Source organism: Echiichthys vipera (genome assembly GCF_963691815.1).
Source record: "Echiichthys vipera genome assembly, chromosome: 20".
Classification (NCBI taxonomy): Eukaryota; Metazoa; Chordata; class Actinopteri; order Perciformes; family Trachinidae; genus Echiichthys; species Echiichthys vipera.
This window is the reverse complement of record NC_139845.1, coordinates 7,815,724-7,831,630: the sequence shown is the minus strand read 5'-3', so window position 1 is coordinate 7,831,630 and position 15,907 is coordinate 7,815,724. Positions and strand designations below refer to the sequence as shown.

Genomic DNA, 15,907 nt, shown 5'->3' with positions numbered 1-15,907 from the left:
AATTTATGTCTAAGTCTCTCTTCAGTCCAGCGAAAACAAATCCTTAGCTTCCGAAGTCGATACTTAACCGCTGATTAAAATTCTTTGTTTGATTCAGTTTTAATGATTGGATTTCTGCCTCAGTGTTAAGGTGCTGTCCAATGTGCTGGGCCTGGAGGAGCAAGGGAGGGTGAACTCTGAAGTCCCTGCCATCACAGCCCACACTCACTACTACCTCACATACATCTGTAAGGTTAGTTTGATCTTAAATGGCTTGGATTGAAGATTGTTTTCCCCGTTTTCTGCAATACTTTGGTAAGTAGAATTTTATCATACCCTGTAACACAATGGTCAAACCTACAAAAACAAGGCAAGTAGTAATACATTGTAATTAGTAGTCAAACTGTAGTGTGACAGACCTTTTATGCAGTGGATGAGAAAAAGGAAATAACTTATGACAACTTTAACAAAAGATGAATAATGGTTTTACAAGTCATATTTTATTCCATGTGCTTTACAAGGATATAAATAATGGCCAAAATTACAAAAATCAGTGTCCTGGAAGCCCAAGCCTATGTACATAAGTTGGTCAGCAGTGATGTCCCCAAATAAACCATTTTGGCTTTCACTCAAAATACAGTCTTTACAACCTTCCACTTCTTTTCATTCCCAACCTTTATTTTGGTACCTTGTTTCCAGTGCCACGTACTGCAAATCCTTTATTCTTTTCTCTTTTACATTACATGTATGAACAATGAGTTGGCAAAATATCTATGTACATTTTATAAGTGAATAATGTCTCATCCAAATAATACAGTAATACTGCGTTTAAAATAGTACATCTGCTAGATAAGAGTAGAGCCCCATGAGAAAGGATGGAGGGTTGATCTGACAAGAGTTAGCGAGCCACCTGCAACATTCACTCTCTGCGTACAAGTATGATCGTATAGATTCAGATTTTTTAAAGGATGGCCATCATTCTCAAACCCGAGGTTTTCATCTCATCGTACAATAGAAAAATAATGTAACATTAAGACAACAGTAGACAAGAATTGCACAAGAATAATCATAATTATCATGGTAATATAATACTCTCATATTAAACATTAAAATGTCGGGCAATACGAATAGAATACTTTTTTTTTTTTTAAATGCCAGATGCTGTTTTGTTCACATAGGTTCATCATCCGTTATGAGACACCTGTCTCATCAGGACACACCTGTTGCATCTCCGGCATGTTGCAGCTAGTCCAATCACATTTACACACTTGTGCATATATCTCTGTATTATTTTCTGACTTTAAAGAAAATAAAAAGACCAAAAGAGTCAACCTGACATCTTTAAACCCATGCCCATCCCAGCAATGACACGTGCCCAGTGGTGCCTTAAGTGAGTCCATTGTCTGTTACCAACAGAGCCCTGTAACCATACTCACAGTCTCCATGGAGACGCTGTGACCGCCCAAAAGTTCACAGGTCACACGTCCCAGTTGGGCGCATAAATCAGATCCTGCTGTAGTTGCAGAAAGTTGAGGCTGCTTTCAAACAAGTGTACATTCAGAGCAGACCGTCGTCTGTCAAGCGGCAGTCCTGTTAGTGTTTATAAATGTCTGTCATATGTCTACTGTGGCAAGCATCATGTGGATGAGTGATGTTAAAATTTGGTAGTCAACCTTAAACACTGTGGAGTAGCATCCATGTTTGTAGTCCTTGTGAGCAAGAGAGTCTTTTTGTAGTCCATTTTGCATTGTATGTGTGACAAGGTCCGTGTTTAGGGCTGGCTACATTCTTTGCATTCCACAGTAATAGACATGAGCGCCCGGCATTGCCCTGCAAATGAGATGACATCACTTATCGAGAGAGCCCTCACACCCCGCCTCTCCACCGGCCCCCCTGCTCAGCATATCCAAAATGGCCACCATGCGTCTCACAAGCCACATGCTAAAACCTTTTACACAGAAGATTCTCCCCCCCCCAAATAAAATAAGGTTTATGGCCGGGGGAAAATCCATTTGGTTAAAATAATTCTGAACATGTATATACACACACACGTGCTGAAAAATGTGCTATAAAAGCAAAAAAAAAAAAAAACCCTACTTCAAAGTTGTTTGTCAAAGAAATTCACAAGTTTGTTAATAATTTCAAAAAAAATAATCTGATATAAAGAATCAAAAAGTTGAAATACATTCTAGTAGCCTGCTGGATGAACCAGTTTGAGTCAAAGTTAGACTGTGCTACATCACCTCTCCTGTAATTCAGCTCTCCTCTTTGATTAAAAAATGTCTAAAAAGTTTGAATTTGACTCCAGTTGTCATGTTTCGACAACGGCCCTCCTCATTGTCAGCTCCTATACTGGGCTCAACAGACAGCTAAAACACTGTCACAGCTCTAAGCAGTATTGTGGTTACAAATCTCATTCAAGTTGTCAGGCGCAGTTGGACAAAGGGGGGCTGAAATGTAGAGAAAAGCGAGGGATGGAGGCAGTCAGAGGAGGAAAAAAAAGAGGAGAGAGACTAAGCCAAACGGTTGCACCCATTAACAGGAAGAAAAAAAACAAGAAGCTGGTTGCAGAACAACTGTCTGGTTGGCCGGCAAACAGGAAGTGGAAAAACGAAGCGGACCATTCCCCCTACAGGTGGAGACAAAAGTGCACCACAGCCCAGGGTTCAAAGGTCATGCGCCAGCCCTGCAGGCAGGTGGATGGGGCCTGGGCCAAAGAGGGGGAGAGCAAAAACAAAAGAGACAACGAGAAAGAAGAAAGAGACAGCGCAGCGCCAAACGTCATCATGCAGCGGACAGGCTCGGTTAACAGGGGCGGGGCGGGATGTTTTTTTGTTTGTTTTTTTCAGCCGGTGAGGTGACGCAACGGCGTGCGCCGCTCGTGCCCAACTCCGGGGCGGGGCCCCAGTACAGGGCAACCTCTGAAAGGCACACACACACAGGAGTGGACAAGGCGGGTGTATGTTAGAAAATAGTGGTCTCGTACTTGGTGTTGACTCCTCTCTTAGCCTCCTGACCCGGCTCCACAATCCACGGCACGTTGGCGTGGCCCTTCTGGTCCATGGACGGCTGCTCCATCTGGAGTAGACAGAGGCGGAAAAAGGAGAAGAAGCAGAGGGAAGTCGGGAAAAAGTGCCAAATTACTTTCAAACGACCTGCATTTTCACAATTTTGAAAACATTTCAGATTATTTTATTGATTTTCTACTTTTTTAGGATGCAAACAGGTCATCATGACACATTTTCAATGCAAACACTGTTTCTGCTGAAAATCGGCGTCTTGCACACTGTAGGGACAATTTTATGATACAATTTCATGCTAATAAAGTCAGTAATAAAACAGTGACACGGTAGAAGGGATGAGATGGAGGATGTGCTGCTAACAAAGTTATGTTATGGAAAATAATAACTCAGATGTGAGGTAGACGTACTGATTTCAAATGGGAAAGCAGACAAAAGCTCACAGTCTGACATTTCACAAACCAAAGGCATTTCTTTTACTTTTACATACGTTCAAATATTTCTTAAACGCAGCATCCTATGACTATGAGCCGTGTTTGCAGCAGTGCACTTCCTGTTCATCCTAGCATTTTCCATTCCCACAGAGCTGTTGCTGCCACTGTGAAGCTACTGTGGCTTCAGAGCTGAGAAACAAATAAAACAATCTACATCGCTTTCAAAAATAACCCCTCGGCAACCAATCAAGCGGCTGGGTTTTGTTGCCGAGGGTGTTTTTTCTCCAACCTATTGGTTTATTTTCAGTTGATTTCTTGGGGGAGGGGAGACGCAACTATGAGAGCTGCAGTTCTGACAGGAGAAGATGACTAAATTTGTGATCGCACACTTTATCCTTTCCAAATATGTACATGAACAAATCTATTACATGCATCTAAATATAATGTTACTATTTCATAAATTAGCATGGAAGATATACTTTTGGCGTAAAGATGGTTCATTTCACAGTTCTGCGGCACTAACAGAACCGTGTTTGTCTTATCTTGTCTCAACTCACTGCTAAAGCAACAATACGGAAACTAACTATTAATCCAGTTTTCCATCCTCTCCCTCTCTTTCTCTCTCTCTCTCTCTCTCTCACACACACACACACACACACACTCGGACAACCATAGCCAGCCTTTGTAATCTTGTTATGGGGTTACAGGATTAGGGGACAAACACACTTTCGATCTAACAGCAACGTAACACCATCATGCTTAGTGAAGAAGTCGTTCAGAGCATCGGCAGGATTAGTCTTCAATTCATCAACCGCACATGAAGCCACTGAATGAACTATACCTCCCTTCAAAATAAGTTTTATATCAACAGCACTTTTTCAATTTTCTGCAGAACATAAAAACTTGAAGTGATGCTGCTGGGTAATCACAACCCTCAAAGGACCCCAACCTCAGTTATCCAGGCCGATGTAAAACATGCCATATTGCAGCAGGAGTCTATTTCATATTTTAATCATTACTTGGCACACTCTGGCACTGCAGTCTTCTTTTGATGACCCTTTCAAAAATTCAACTGCCATGTTTGCAAGATGTGAACGAGCGGAGAACGAACCAAAAGTGTGAATCAGGAAGGAAAAACTCTTCAAATGAAAAGCTCTTTCCAAGCATTGCAATGGAGGTTTTAATGGACTGGGTGTTTTAAAAAACATTTAGCTTATTTGCTTATTTTTAAGGAGGCAGTGTATCTACATCCAGGGGTGGAATCACAGCAGTGGGGCACATAAAAACGGGCTGTGGCACTAAAGCCGAGGCGTGCCTTCAGCTCTGTATTAGCTATAAAGAAATGAAATGAGTTTGGCTTATCAAGAGTGTCCCGAAGTGTCCGGAAGTGTCCCATCTGTTTTATTTCAATGCTGCAAACTGTTGATATTGAGATAGAGGTTGTAACTGAAGACTGAGACACGCAAACAGATCACACAAGGATGCAGGGTGAGTTGAATAAAAGCGGCAGGATAAAATGGAAGCACTTACAGATGGCGCTCTCTCCTTCACTAAAAGAAAATCATGTGGAAATAAAGGATAAGAGAAGGAAAAGCGTGGAGGACCTGTGACTGAGCTTTGTGAGGAAGATGGAAGAGTCGAGGGGGAGGAAGAGGAGGGTGGAGAGGAGGCCGGTGAGGGGTGTAAATGTGGCCCAGTGACCAGCGGCTGACGGGGGACATGATGACCTACAGGGGCAGAGGTCATATACAGGTCAAAGTGGGCCTGCTCAGCAACACCAACACCGCAAAAAAACCCCCAAAGCAACGAGGCAAAAACCACAGCGATGACACAGCAGCTGCATGGCAACAGGGAAAGGCAACAACACTCCAAAACCATTGCAACATATGGCAGCAAAGTCATCGCCCTGGCAACAGCGTGGGACAGCAGCGTTACCGCAAAATATTACAGCAAAACTAAAGCAAGAGTAGGTCATGGAACGCCACATTTATATAGCAACTCCTGCATGGCAACAAACACTCCCAGCAAGACGGATGTGGCACGGCAACTGTGCAAAACATCACTCTGCAAAAGCCTTACTCGTATTCAAAATTCCAAATGTTTTTTTTCGCTCGAAAGTCATGAAAAAATCTGCCTGTGATGTGAGATAGCTTGTGGTTGTACTTCAGTTGTACTTGAGGTTGTTTTTCTTTTTAAAGTGTAAATTCAAGGCTCCTAGACCTTCCAGAACATGAACCAGCTGCTTTAAAAACAAGCTATTTTCACTCCACTTCAAGGCTTTTCACTCCTTTTAAGGAACATAAGATTCTAAAACTCAATCATACAAGGTTAGGGTCATGTAGGTCAATCCCGTTTTGAAGCTACACGCCGGTTACAGAGACATGCCGATGCTGATCAAAGACAATAGTCATATCTGACACGGGCACACTCACAAGGGCAAGTTAAGTGGATGTTGAGGGAGATTTGCAAGCAGATATGCTCACATATCACACACACAGAACATAAAAATGAAAACAGGAGGGTGTGGAGAAACAGATAGTCGTGGGCAGAAAAAACAAAGCAACAGTATTTTAAAGCACACAGGGGCTTGAGCGGTGCTGCAGGATGGAGATTATGGCTGGCAGGTGGCAGGAATATTAAGTGAATCCTGCAGTATCTTTGCCCTGCTGCACACCACAAACCAATAACTACACTACAGACACACACACAGGAAAAAGGCAATTAATGGTTAATGTAACGGTTGCCGAGTCAGCAGATTGTGTGTACACACGCCATCGTCCATCATCTCTGTAGGCGCAGAACCACACACGCAGGAGGAGAGCGAACACACACAAATACTGCATGTGCTCTTTTTTTTATCTCTTTTCTCCTGCTCTGTCTTTCCCCACCGCCTTGCATCTCGCTCTAACTTTAGAAAGCGGGACCATTCTTCAGAAGCCACCGATTCTCCTCCATCACCATCTCTTTCTTCCATGACTCACAGTATGTAAATTGACTTAAATTTGGTCTATACACACACTGATATAGCAGCCCCCGTAACTCTATACCGGGCACTTTAGACACACATGTGCCAGCTGATGCGTGTCGGTAGAGAAGGGAGAAGTGTGTTAGCATGACTATTTTAAAGCTCTGTTGGGGGTTAATGAGAGGTTGAGAGGTTTACAGATAGACTTCCTGACGCTGTGGTTTGAGGAGGCATGAAGAAAGGTGACACTCATTTGCACATATACACACACGTACACACACATAGAAACTAATGATAGAATGCGAGGCACAAGTATCTGATATCACAAAGCTAGGGTGGGTATCAAACAACTGTTAAAGGGACCCTGTGGCATTTTAGACCACTTGTAGTCTGGCTCACCAGATGTACAGTGTTGGGATAAAGCCTGACATTATCTGTTTTGCAAGCTTAGTGCCGCCCAAACTGGCTGTGATCGGCTAAAAGAAATACAATTAACCCCGAAAGTTTTCTTTCTCCTATCCCAGAATTGTTACGTTGTGTAGCCAGACCATATTCGAGCGTTAACACAGTACTGTGGAGGTCTGACTATGTGAGACTAGACCAATAGTAATGTGATGAAGCAGTGTTTTTGTGGGTGTGTCTAGATGAAGACCGCAAGATAGCAAAACGTGTAAAAAAAAGTGTATTGCAGCTTTGTAGTACTGCCAAACAACTAACATGAAATTGCAGTATAAACAAAAGTAGGGTCGTTGCAGCCTTCGCAGTTTGGGTGGTGCTCAGACACACGCTCCATCAGAGACCCCAGCATCTCTCATCTGATGGACTGAAATGTCAATAAATTCTCCATGCGAGGCTGAAGGAGTATGAAGGAGTCTTCCACATGAGGATTCTCTATCTTCTTACACACACACACACACACACACACACACACACACACACACACACACACACACACACACACACACACACACACACACACACACACACACACACACACACACACACACACACACACACACACACACACACACACACACACACACACACACACACACACACTCAGCGAGGCGAGGCGAGGCGAGGCGAGGCGAGCCAAGCAAGAATCCCCAGAGCCCTATGCAAACAGAACTCATCAATCAGCCAAGTGTGTAAGAGACTGCGGGGACAGGAAGACAGAACGGACGCTTAACAGATCAAATATCCACCTACACCTCTGTCACAGTGTCCGCTGGGCCAAGACTCTCACAGACACAACACACAAGCATTCCAGGATAATCCCAAGAAAACCAAAGTGAGAGTTGAAAGCAACATATTTGAGCAAAGATGAGCGACCGGAACAAATCTGAGCGGAGGGATGAAATTGTGGACAGATTCCAGTGTGAATGGGACAGAGTTGATGGGATGCTGGTTAGATTTGAACTGGAAGATCAGAAGTTAAAATCCATCTTAAAAATTCTTCTATATTTCTTTTATCAACAATCCTGTACTGTAGATCAAGGTTGAAGTTTATTGTAAAACAACTATAAGTTGTAGAAGATCCAGCTTAGTTTAACCACAGTTCTTCAAATCTTCAAATCCAAATCATCAAAATGTTTCTGATGTGAATTTCAGTTTAGGATGGATTTTCCCTTCACACAGTAGAGCGGCTGAGCGGCAGCGATGCTTACAGATTTGCGGATGTTGACTCGAGGTTTGGGGACGGGTTTGCTGGGCTTGCTGTCAAAGCTCTCGGGCAGCGTGGACGATCCGTGGCCGCTCTTCCTGGCCTGCAGGGCCAGCTGGTAAGCCACCTCGAAGGCCTGGCCGAGTGTCAGGATGATCTCGTACGCCAGGTTCTGACAAGAGGGTAAAAGCGAAAACACAGGCGTCAGAATACAACGTGGTATTACAGGCACTGTGAATAGGATATTTGCTTTTAATCACACTCAGTGTCAGTACTGACCACATCAAAAGCAGTGAAGACGTGGCAATAGTGGTGACTGGACTTGAGGTCTTTGGTGATGTAGGCAAATGTGGATAGATCCTCTGGATCCTGAGCCGCACACGAGATGTTACGAATCTCATGTTCTGCTATGATGTTCTGCAGAGAGAGAGAGGGAAAGAGGAAGAAAGAGAGAGATTGTTGATTATCTCCAGTGAGCCACTTCATGGAAAAAACAAATCTGATTTGTTATTCATCTAATTTCACACATCCCAAAACCATAATCACTGCAGTGCAATTTTGGGTTTGAGAGTTTTCTGGAGTCACTGGGTTGGAATTTGTCCTCTGGTAATGTCACAGGAGAACACTTTTCTTTGTGTTGTGTTAATTAAAGTCTCAGTGTTGTGAATTATACAACATCGACGCCTCAAAAGAAAGTTGTAGTGAGCGATAACAAAAGCAAACATTAATCTCTTGTTGCACTGGATGGTTATCGTTGCCTTGGATATCAGCCTATTGATTGTTGGTGTTAGTGACTAGTACCACTCTCTAGTTTTTATTTTGGGAAAATGGGACATCAGATATGATCAGGAGAGAGAAAAGGGAAGATTTATTACTTTTACAAAATGACCCAGAGAGGTGAATCCAGCCAAAGTTAGTGTACTGTACCTATCCCCTTAATTTATTTATTACTTCTATTACTATTTCTTCCCCGGTATCATCCTCTATTGGATACAATCACAGGTTACAGTAGGAATATGAGGAAGTACAGTTTCATCTCTTTGAGTAGGATGTGGCGATGCAAATTGAGTTATGATTGCCTGATGGCCATGTTAGCGGCAGTACCGGCACATTTCATCTCATATCTGCTTTCTGAAACTAAACTAATTGATTCAAATGTTTTGGCAAAAACAGATACAGCAAAATAACTTTACTGGTATGTGTCACCAGCTGGCCACTGTGTCATCATTGTTGGCTAACTTTTAATATCTAAATTTGTCTGCGTTTGTATTGTGGCCAACTCAAATGAGTCTGTGCCATGCTGCCTGAGGAAGAACACAAAGTGTACCGACTATCTGGAAAAGATGCTCATCTTCTAATGTGTGTTTTTGTGCATAACGGATGTTTAAGTAAATATCTTCTGCAAGCAAGAAGCTTATAATTATCTTAAAATAGTTTCTCACTGTGTCACCTTTATTACCCTCCTGAGGTGGATCAGATAATGTTGTCTTACATGTACGCACAGGGATTCAGTACCTGATTGACTCCTTAGTGTGACATTATTAGTCAGGTCTAAACTGCATTCACAGAATATAAACACAGAGACAACAAACCAAACTCATTACATGTTCTTCCACGTTCACACAGAAAACATCACTCTGGATGGAAAAAGAGGTGATGACCAAGAGTGAAATGACTTTTTCCTAAAATTAAAACTTTAAGCTTTAACATTTTTTAACATTCCATTAAGGACTTAATGAACTGAGTAGGTTGTTATTGATTATTCTTAACATCCAGCTCATCCATTCCATACTGAGGATTGCTTGCTTGTGTTTCCCCCTCTTTTACACCTTATTGATTTTTACACTGTATAGTTTTAGTCAGGCTGCAGCAAAAGCAGACACCGGCGCTGCGGTGCTGGCCATTTCTGACACCTCTGAATGTCACTCATGCTCGTGTTCAAGAAGCCTGACCTTTCGTGTATTATTTACAGCAGCCGTCTGCAGGAAGTGAGCTGTTACCTTATTCGTGGCGTCGATGAACTTCACTCCTTTGTAGGACACGGAGAGCACGATGGTCGGCACTTTCTTCATCTGTTCTGTCGACTTCTTAGAGTGCACAGAGAGGGGGAAAAAGGAGAGGAGCGATGACATTTGAGGTCTATAAGAGCAACAAAATAAAAGTGTGCAGGTAGGGCTTGGCAAAATGCTTCTATCCCAATATAGGTCTTCATATCTTAATAAGGATATATGTCACAAAATAGCACGTGTTCTGGTAATTCAATAGATTAATTAATAAGCTTTAAGCATGGTAAAGCCTATATTTGTATACTTGTATCCTTCCTATAATCGCTATATTTGCTGTGATGCAGTTCGACCTCGGACTTGATAGAAATGATGTAGAAAAAATAAATATGACATATTTTTGGTTTAAGTTGTGATGAAATATATTGTAAAATTACCAAGCCTTATGCACAGGAATTAGTTGCAGTATTAAAGTTAACATTTCACAGTTGGAAATGATAATTCCAGATGAATGAATTTGGGTTGGTAGAGATCTCGGCTGAATTAAATAACCTTTTAGTTTCATATAAGTCTTAATCCATGCTCCCGGGCTTACCAGCATGTGAGACAAACAATGAAAATTTAAACAGGACTTATAAAAGAGAAAGAAAGCATGAGGCGGATGAGCTAATCGAACTGTGCATTAGTGACGTCCTCCTTCATTACTTAAGTCAATTCAAATGATCTCCAAAGGTCAAGGGTTGTCAAGCGACTCATAAAAAAAACCCAACTGCTTCTGAATTAGATTTCTAAACCCAATCCACTGCAGTGTCGCAAATCCAATAAATCTATTAGCTTTTAAGCCACATCAGTCTCCTGCTGCATACCTCTCCTCATTCTTTTTAATTACATATTGGCGCTTTAACACGTCTGAATTACCTATATTTAAACTCATTATGCGGTGAGGTGCTGTGGAGAATTGTGTGATTTACACCGCTGTCGGTGTCACCCTCAAAGCTGTCATTCTACCTGCCTAGAGATTTTTTTCAAAGAAATCAAAGTCAGATGAGTCCCTTTTCTGCTTTCTTAGAATCACTTCTCGTCTTTAATCGCTTGTCATCTCCTTCTCTCCGTATCCACTTTTCTATCACGCTCCGCCCTTCATTTCTCTCCCTTGTCGAATCTACTCGCTGCTATCCTTTCCATATCGGTTTCTTTTTCTTTGTTCCGTTTTGTTCCTCCCTGCTCGCAGTGTGTTGCTGCTGCTGCGGTCGGGCCTGTCAGGATCAGGTAGTGCTGAAAAGCTGACAAAGGCAGCGCTGCCTGGCTTCGCTGGCAGCTAGAGGCTGTGAAGTTTGGAATTTAAACATCCACATCTACCTCCACAGCGGAAAGATGGAGAGACGGATGAAAGGGGGGATGCTGGGGCGAGCGGGTAGAGAAGGAAGGTACGCTCACGCGGTAATAAAAAGCCAGAATGATGTGATGTGCATCTCATTGCACTTAATTACAACCTTGGTTTACAGCAAAGGTGTGTCAAACTGAGCAGGGAGACGAGTAGAAGAAAGAAATATGCCCTCGGATGTGGCAACATAGATATAGAGACAGAAGGAAAGAGGGAGGAGGGAGGAGGAACAAAAAGCTCTGCTCATGAATATTAAAATGTATTTTCACACTGCAGAAGCTCAGGATGAGAGAGAGATATGAACTGAGGGCCAGAGGAGAGAGGGAGTCAGTATTACGGTAAAATATGGACAGAGTTAAGGAGCAGGAAGAAAAGACGGAGATAACAGGAGCGAGAGATACAGGAGAGGAAGAAAAAGAGAGTGAGCAGGGGAACGACACAAGGCCACCCAGGCAAGGATATTAAAAATAAATCCCTCAATGAAGTTAATCCACCGTGATGATATAGTGAGTTTGTTTAAGTTCAAGTGTGAGGGCACTCAGACTATGAGACTGTGTCCCAGATTCAAAGGTCCGGAAATATTTTCTGGGAGAAAACATTTACATAATACAGCCACATGCATTCATGTTTAATTTATTACAACTTCAAACTTCTTTTTTTAGCAGTCACTGTGTTCCCAGAGCTCATCACAGCAGTAGATGTTCATAGCAGCAGTAGAAGTAAAGTGTGTTAGGCTGTACTTTACCCTCATTTTGGCACAAGCATCTTGTGTGGACTCCGTCCCTCTCAGCTCCTTCACCAGCATGGAGCCCAGGTACTGTGGAAAAGACACACACACACAAATACTTGAATAAACACGAGAAATATAGAAGTTTGCGACGGTCTGGTTATGGCTCAATAAAAAAACTCTGTATCTGTAACTATATAACAAAAACTCTGTAGCTCCCAATCTCATTTCTGTGGGTCTATCTTCTATCTATATATATGAATTCATGCTGTGCAGCCAAACATTGCTCAAATTTATTTTCTAGTATGTCTTATTTTAGTGGGCATCCCAACGTTTGGTAACAGCCACAAAGTCTGACATTTCCCAGGCTGGCACCAGGACACTTTTGCGCCAAAATGCAAACAGTGGTTTTGTTGCAGTTTGTTGAAGTGGTTGAAATAGCAGGGCTTTGATTGAGCTGTGATTAGTTTGTTAGCAGATTAGGATCAAGGCTCAAGTCCCACCTAGGGATGAAAAGATTTCTTGAGTAACTTGATCACTAAAAATAATAGATGTAAATTATTCCCATCAGAGTTTTGTTTATAATCAACACTGGATGATTATTGCGGACCCATGCCATATGAAGACACAATTTGATGGCGCGGATGCAAAATGGAGGAAGAGAGACAAATAACGAAGGGCCGAGAGGACACACCTTGTCGACTTTCAACGGGCTCCACCTCACTGGGGTGTGGGCAGCAGGAATCTGTCACAGCTTTTTTGAATTCTCAAATTCACAATTTCATCTGTGATTCTGGGCACTGCAGGGCAATACCTCCATGTCACAGTCAAGTATGTCAAGGGCCTGTGCCGGGACACCTTCAAAAAAGACACTTGGCACTTGGCTTATTAACTTTTTTGGGGGAAACCCTGGTGCATTTAAAGCAACTTTTGATTATTTTCTTTTTTAGTTAATGTTACTATTGCTCTTTAATAAAGAAAGAAGTATTTCTTATGAGATTACTCAATTAATCAACGGAATAATTGGTAGAATACTCGACTACTAAAATAATCAATAACTGATAGCTGAAGTCCCATCTTCATTTAGACCCTGCTTCGCTCCTTTGTGGTGAAATGGTAAGAGCCATCCTGGCGAATAACCAGAAAGCAATGCTGCAGCCGAATGCTACACTTATTCTTGCTGAAGAGCCTAGCGCTGCCTCTACTAGCACCACTCCTTCCTCCAAAAACAGGGGAGGACAATGGCTTTTGAAGACAGCTTTATTTTTTTTTAAACAATTGTAAAATGCATGTGCATTTATTTAATTTAGAGTACTTCTCTGTGACCCACTCCATTAGATTCTGAGTTCATTTATTTATGATACATTAGCTGTACTAACACAGATTGTTATTGCATACACACACAAACACAACAGTGATTACATCCACCTTGAAAGGCTCCTGAGGGACATTAATACAAGTCTGGCTGATCCTGATTCTGTCTGGACGTGACTTGGCGGTCAGACATTCTGCACACGTAGCATCTGATTTAATAAAGGAGCTACTAATGGTGACAGTGTTTTACAGGGACAATGTTTATGTCGACATTAGAGCACTTAATGGGTGTGACATCCACCACCTCACGGTGCCCTTCCCGCTTATGGAAGAGGCCTTATTCCTTTAAGTGGGACCCTAACAAGGCTTTTAGTGGATGAGAGGAGAAATATTTATGGCTTCATATGTTTGACTCTGCAGTTAATGACTCCAAAATCTCACAGGGTTTATCATACATTTGATCAGCGATAAACTCACTATGGAGATAAAACATCCATTTTTGGACACTTTTTTACGAAGCACAGACTCAGTCATATTTTCAGGTGGGGAGTGTGGTCCTTGGTGGATCAGAAGGAGGTCATCTGGGCATGTTAATACCGTAATTCATCCTGACTCAAGCAAACAATGTTAAATCGATATTATGGCAGGGTTTGGCTTGCTGGCAGGTATCCGAGAAATTGCATTACACCTGCTCACCAAGACCAGCTGCTGTCTTGTCTGCCGTGTCTCTGTGGCCGTAATTGATGGTGTACAAACAAACACACGTCTTTTATTCATTACAAATGACATTCAAAGATGTTGTAATGTCGGTAACAAAACAAGAATAAGAGGCTATAGCCGTGCAAGCAGTTCTGTGAGGTCGCACTTGGGAACAGTGGTGCTTTGAGTGACAGTGAACAGTGACAGTGCTAACATGCTAATGTTTAGAAAGTATATTTATCATCTTCATCTTCTTAGTTTAGTTGGTTAGCATGGTAATATTTGTTAATGAGCAAAAATTACAAGGTACAACTGAGACATAAAGCCCAGCTGCAATTCAAATTTCAATATTTTGTGTATTTGATGCATCTACAGCAGATTTCAGATTCATATAAAAGAGCGCACAGAGTCGATGTTAACATAACATTGGCTAATGATGTAGAGTGTGGTAATGACATTAGAATGTCTGCAGGGATTTACTGGAGATGCATTTGTAATAACTTCAGATAATATTTTGGAGCGCTGGTAGTAAAGCAGATATATTTTAGTTAAGATGCAATCTGAGGTGGTGCTGAAAGTGGAGGAGAGTGTTGTGTGAAGTGTGCTGACGCAATCCTTAAACCTGGGGTAGGCAGTTTGTTTTCGTTGAAGCCGAAATCCAGAATAATCTTTGATCATATTGTAATTCAAGTGTTCAGGGAGAAAACTAGACTTCTGCACCTCCTCTTGGCTGTTTTCAGGCTTTAGAAGCCTGTGACAGGAGACTTTGGCCATTCACAGGTCATTTCAGAGAGACAGAGGACAGAGAGGGGAGAGCTGCAGGAAAAGGTCTCACTCTGCTTCAAATTCTCTCCGGTTTTTTTGTGCTTTTTACCTACTGCAGGCTAATTTATGCCTCACATTAGATACTCATGAGGACGGAGCTTTCTTTCTATACTGCGTTCATTGTGCATGTTTTCTACGTTTTCTAAAAATGGCGTAACCATCTACAATGTTGCCTCAGCTTTTGCCTCTTTCTTAACCAGATTTCCAGTTTGGCGGGAAATATGTATCACTAAAATATCCAATGTTATTATCTATGAAATAGAATAGAATAGAATTGCTTTAATGATCCCAGACTGGGAAATTATTTTGTAACAGCAGTAGTGGGTCAGCAAATAAACACTTTGTACATAACATAAGAATGTACTATCTCAGGACACTTTACAAACTAGGTAAATAAAAAAGGGGGGTAACACCAGTTTCATGAATTTTGACCATAACTGCTGTAAAAAAAAAAAAAACAGGCACAATGCATCAACAGGTAGGCTCTGCTCCCCAGTCACTTAAAATATTACTTTCCTTTGCGGCCTGTTTCAAACACACAGTTTACCTCAAAGTACATTATTACGACCTCCTCCACCTTTGCCATGTTCGTTGTTGTCAGAAACTGTTGACTGAGCTGCTCTCTAGAGGATGTATTGCTTAACATCTATGCCAACATAAAGCACGTGTGGAAGTATGTGGGCAGTCACGGTTACATCGTTACAAAATGAGCATATCTATTTTCGTACGTTGAGGGAGCACAAACACGCTTTTATTCCATCCTCCTGGCTTTTTACCATCCCCTCTTTTTCTATTAACACAAACACAATACACTCCTCTCTTTCGCTCTCTCCATCTCATTACTGTCTTATCCATCTAATTTATTCTTATTCACTCTCCATCTCCCTCCAGCTT

The 15,907-nt window shown here is 41.9% G+C and overlaps 1 protein-coding gene across 5 annotated transcripts in view; it reads right to left on the bottom strand.

Annotated features, from left to right (window-relative positions):
* Window positions 1–474: 474 nt before the first annotated feature.
* Window positions 475–15,907, bottom strand: part of anks1b (ankyrin repeat and sterile alpha motif domain containing 1B) — a 228,943-nt gene continuing 213,510 nt past the window's right edge. For 2 of the 5 annotated variants that reach the window (XM_083935409.1, XM_083935413.1), the window contains 7 exons: window positions 12,194–12,265; window positions 10,062–10,148; window positions 8,341–8,478; window positions 8,066–8,233; window positions 5,038–5,160; window positions 2,966–3,057; window positions 475–1,809 (listed from right to left, as the gene is read on the bottom strand). In XM_083935409.1, the coding sequence (XP_083791535.1) occupies window positions 1,761–1,809; window positions 2,966–3,057; window positions 5,038–5,160; window positions 8,066–8,233; window positions 8,341–8,478; window positions 10,062–10,148; window positions 12,194–12,265 (729 nt within the window). In that variant the 3' untranslated portion in view covers window positions 475–1,760. The remainder of the gene's footprint in view (window positions 1,810–2,965; window positions 3,058–5,037; window positions 5,161–8,065; window positions 8,234–8,340; window positions 8,479–10,061; window positions 10,149–12,193; window positions 12,266–15,907) is intronic. The other 3 variants (XM_083935410.1, XM_083935411.1, XM_083935412.1) reach the window with 3 other exon arrangements.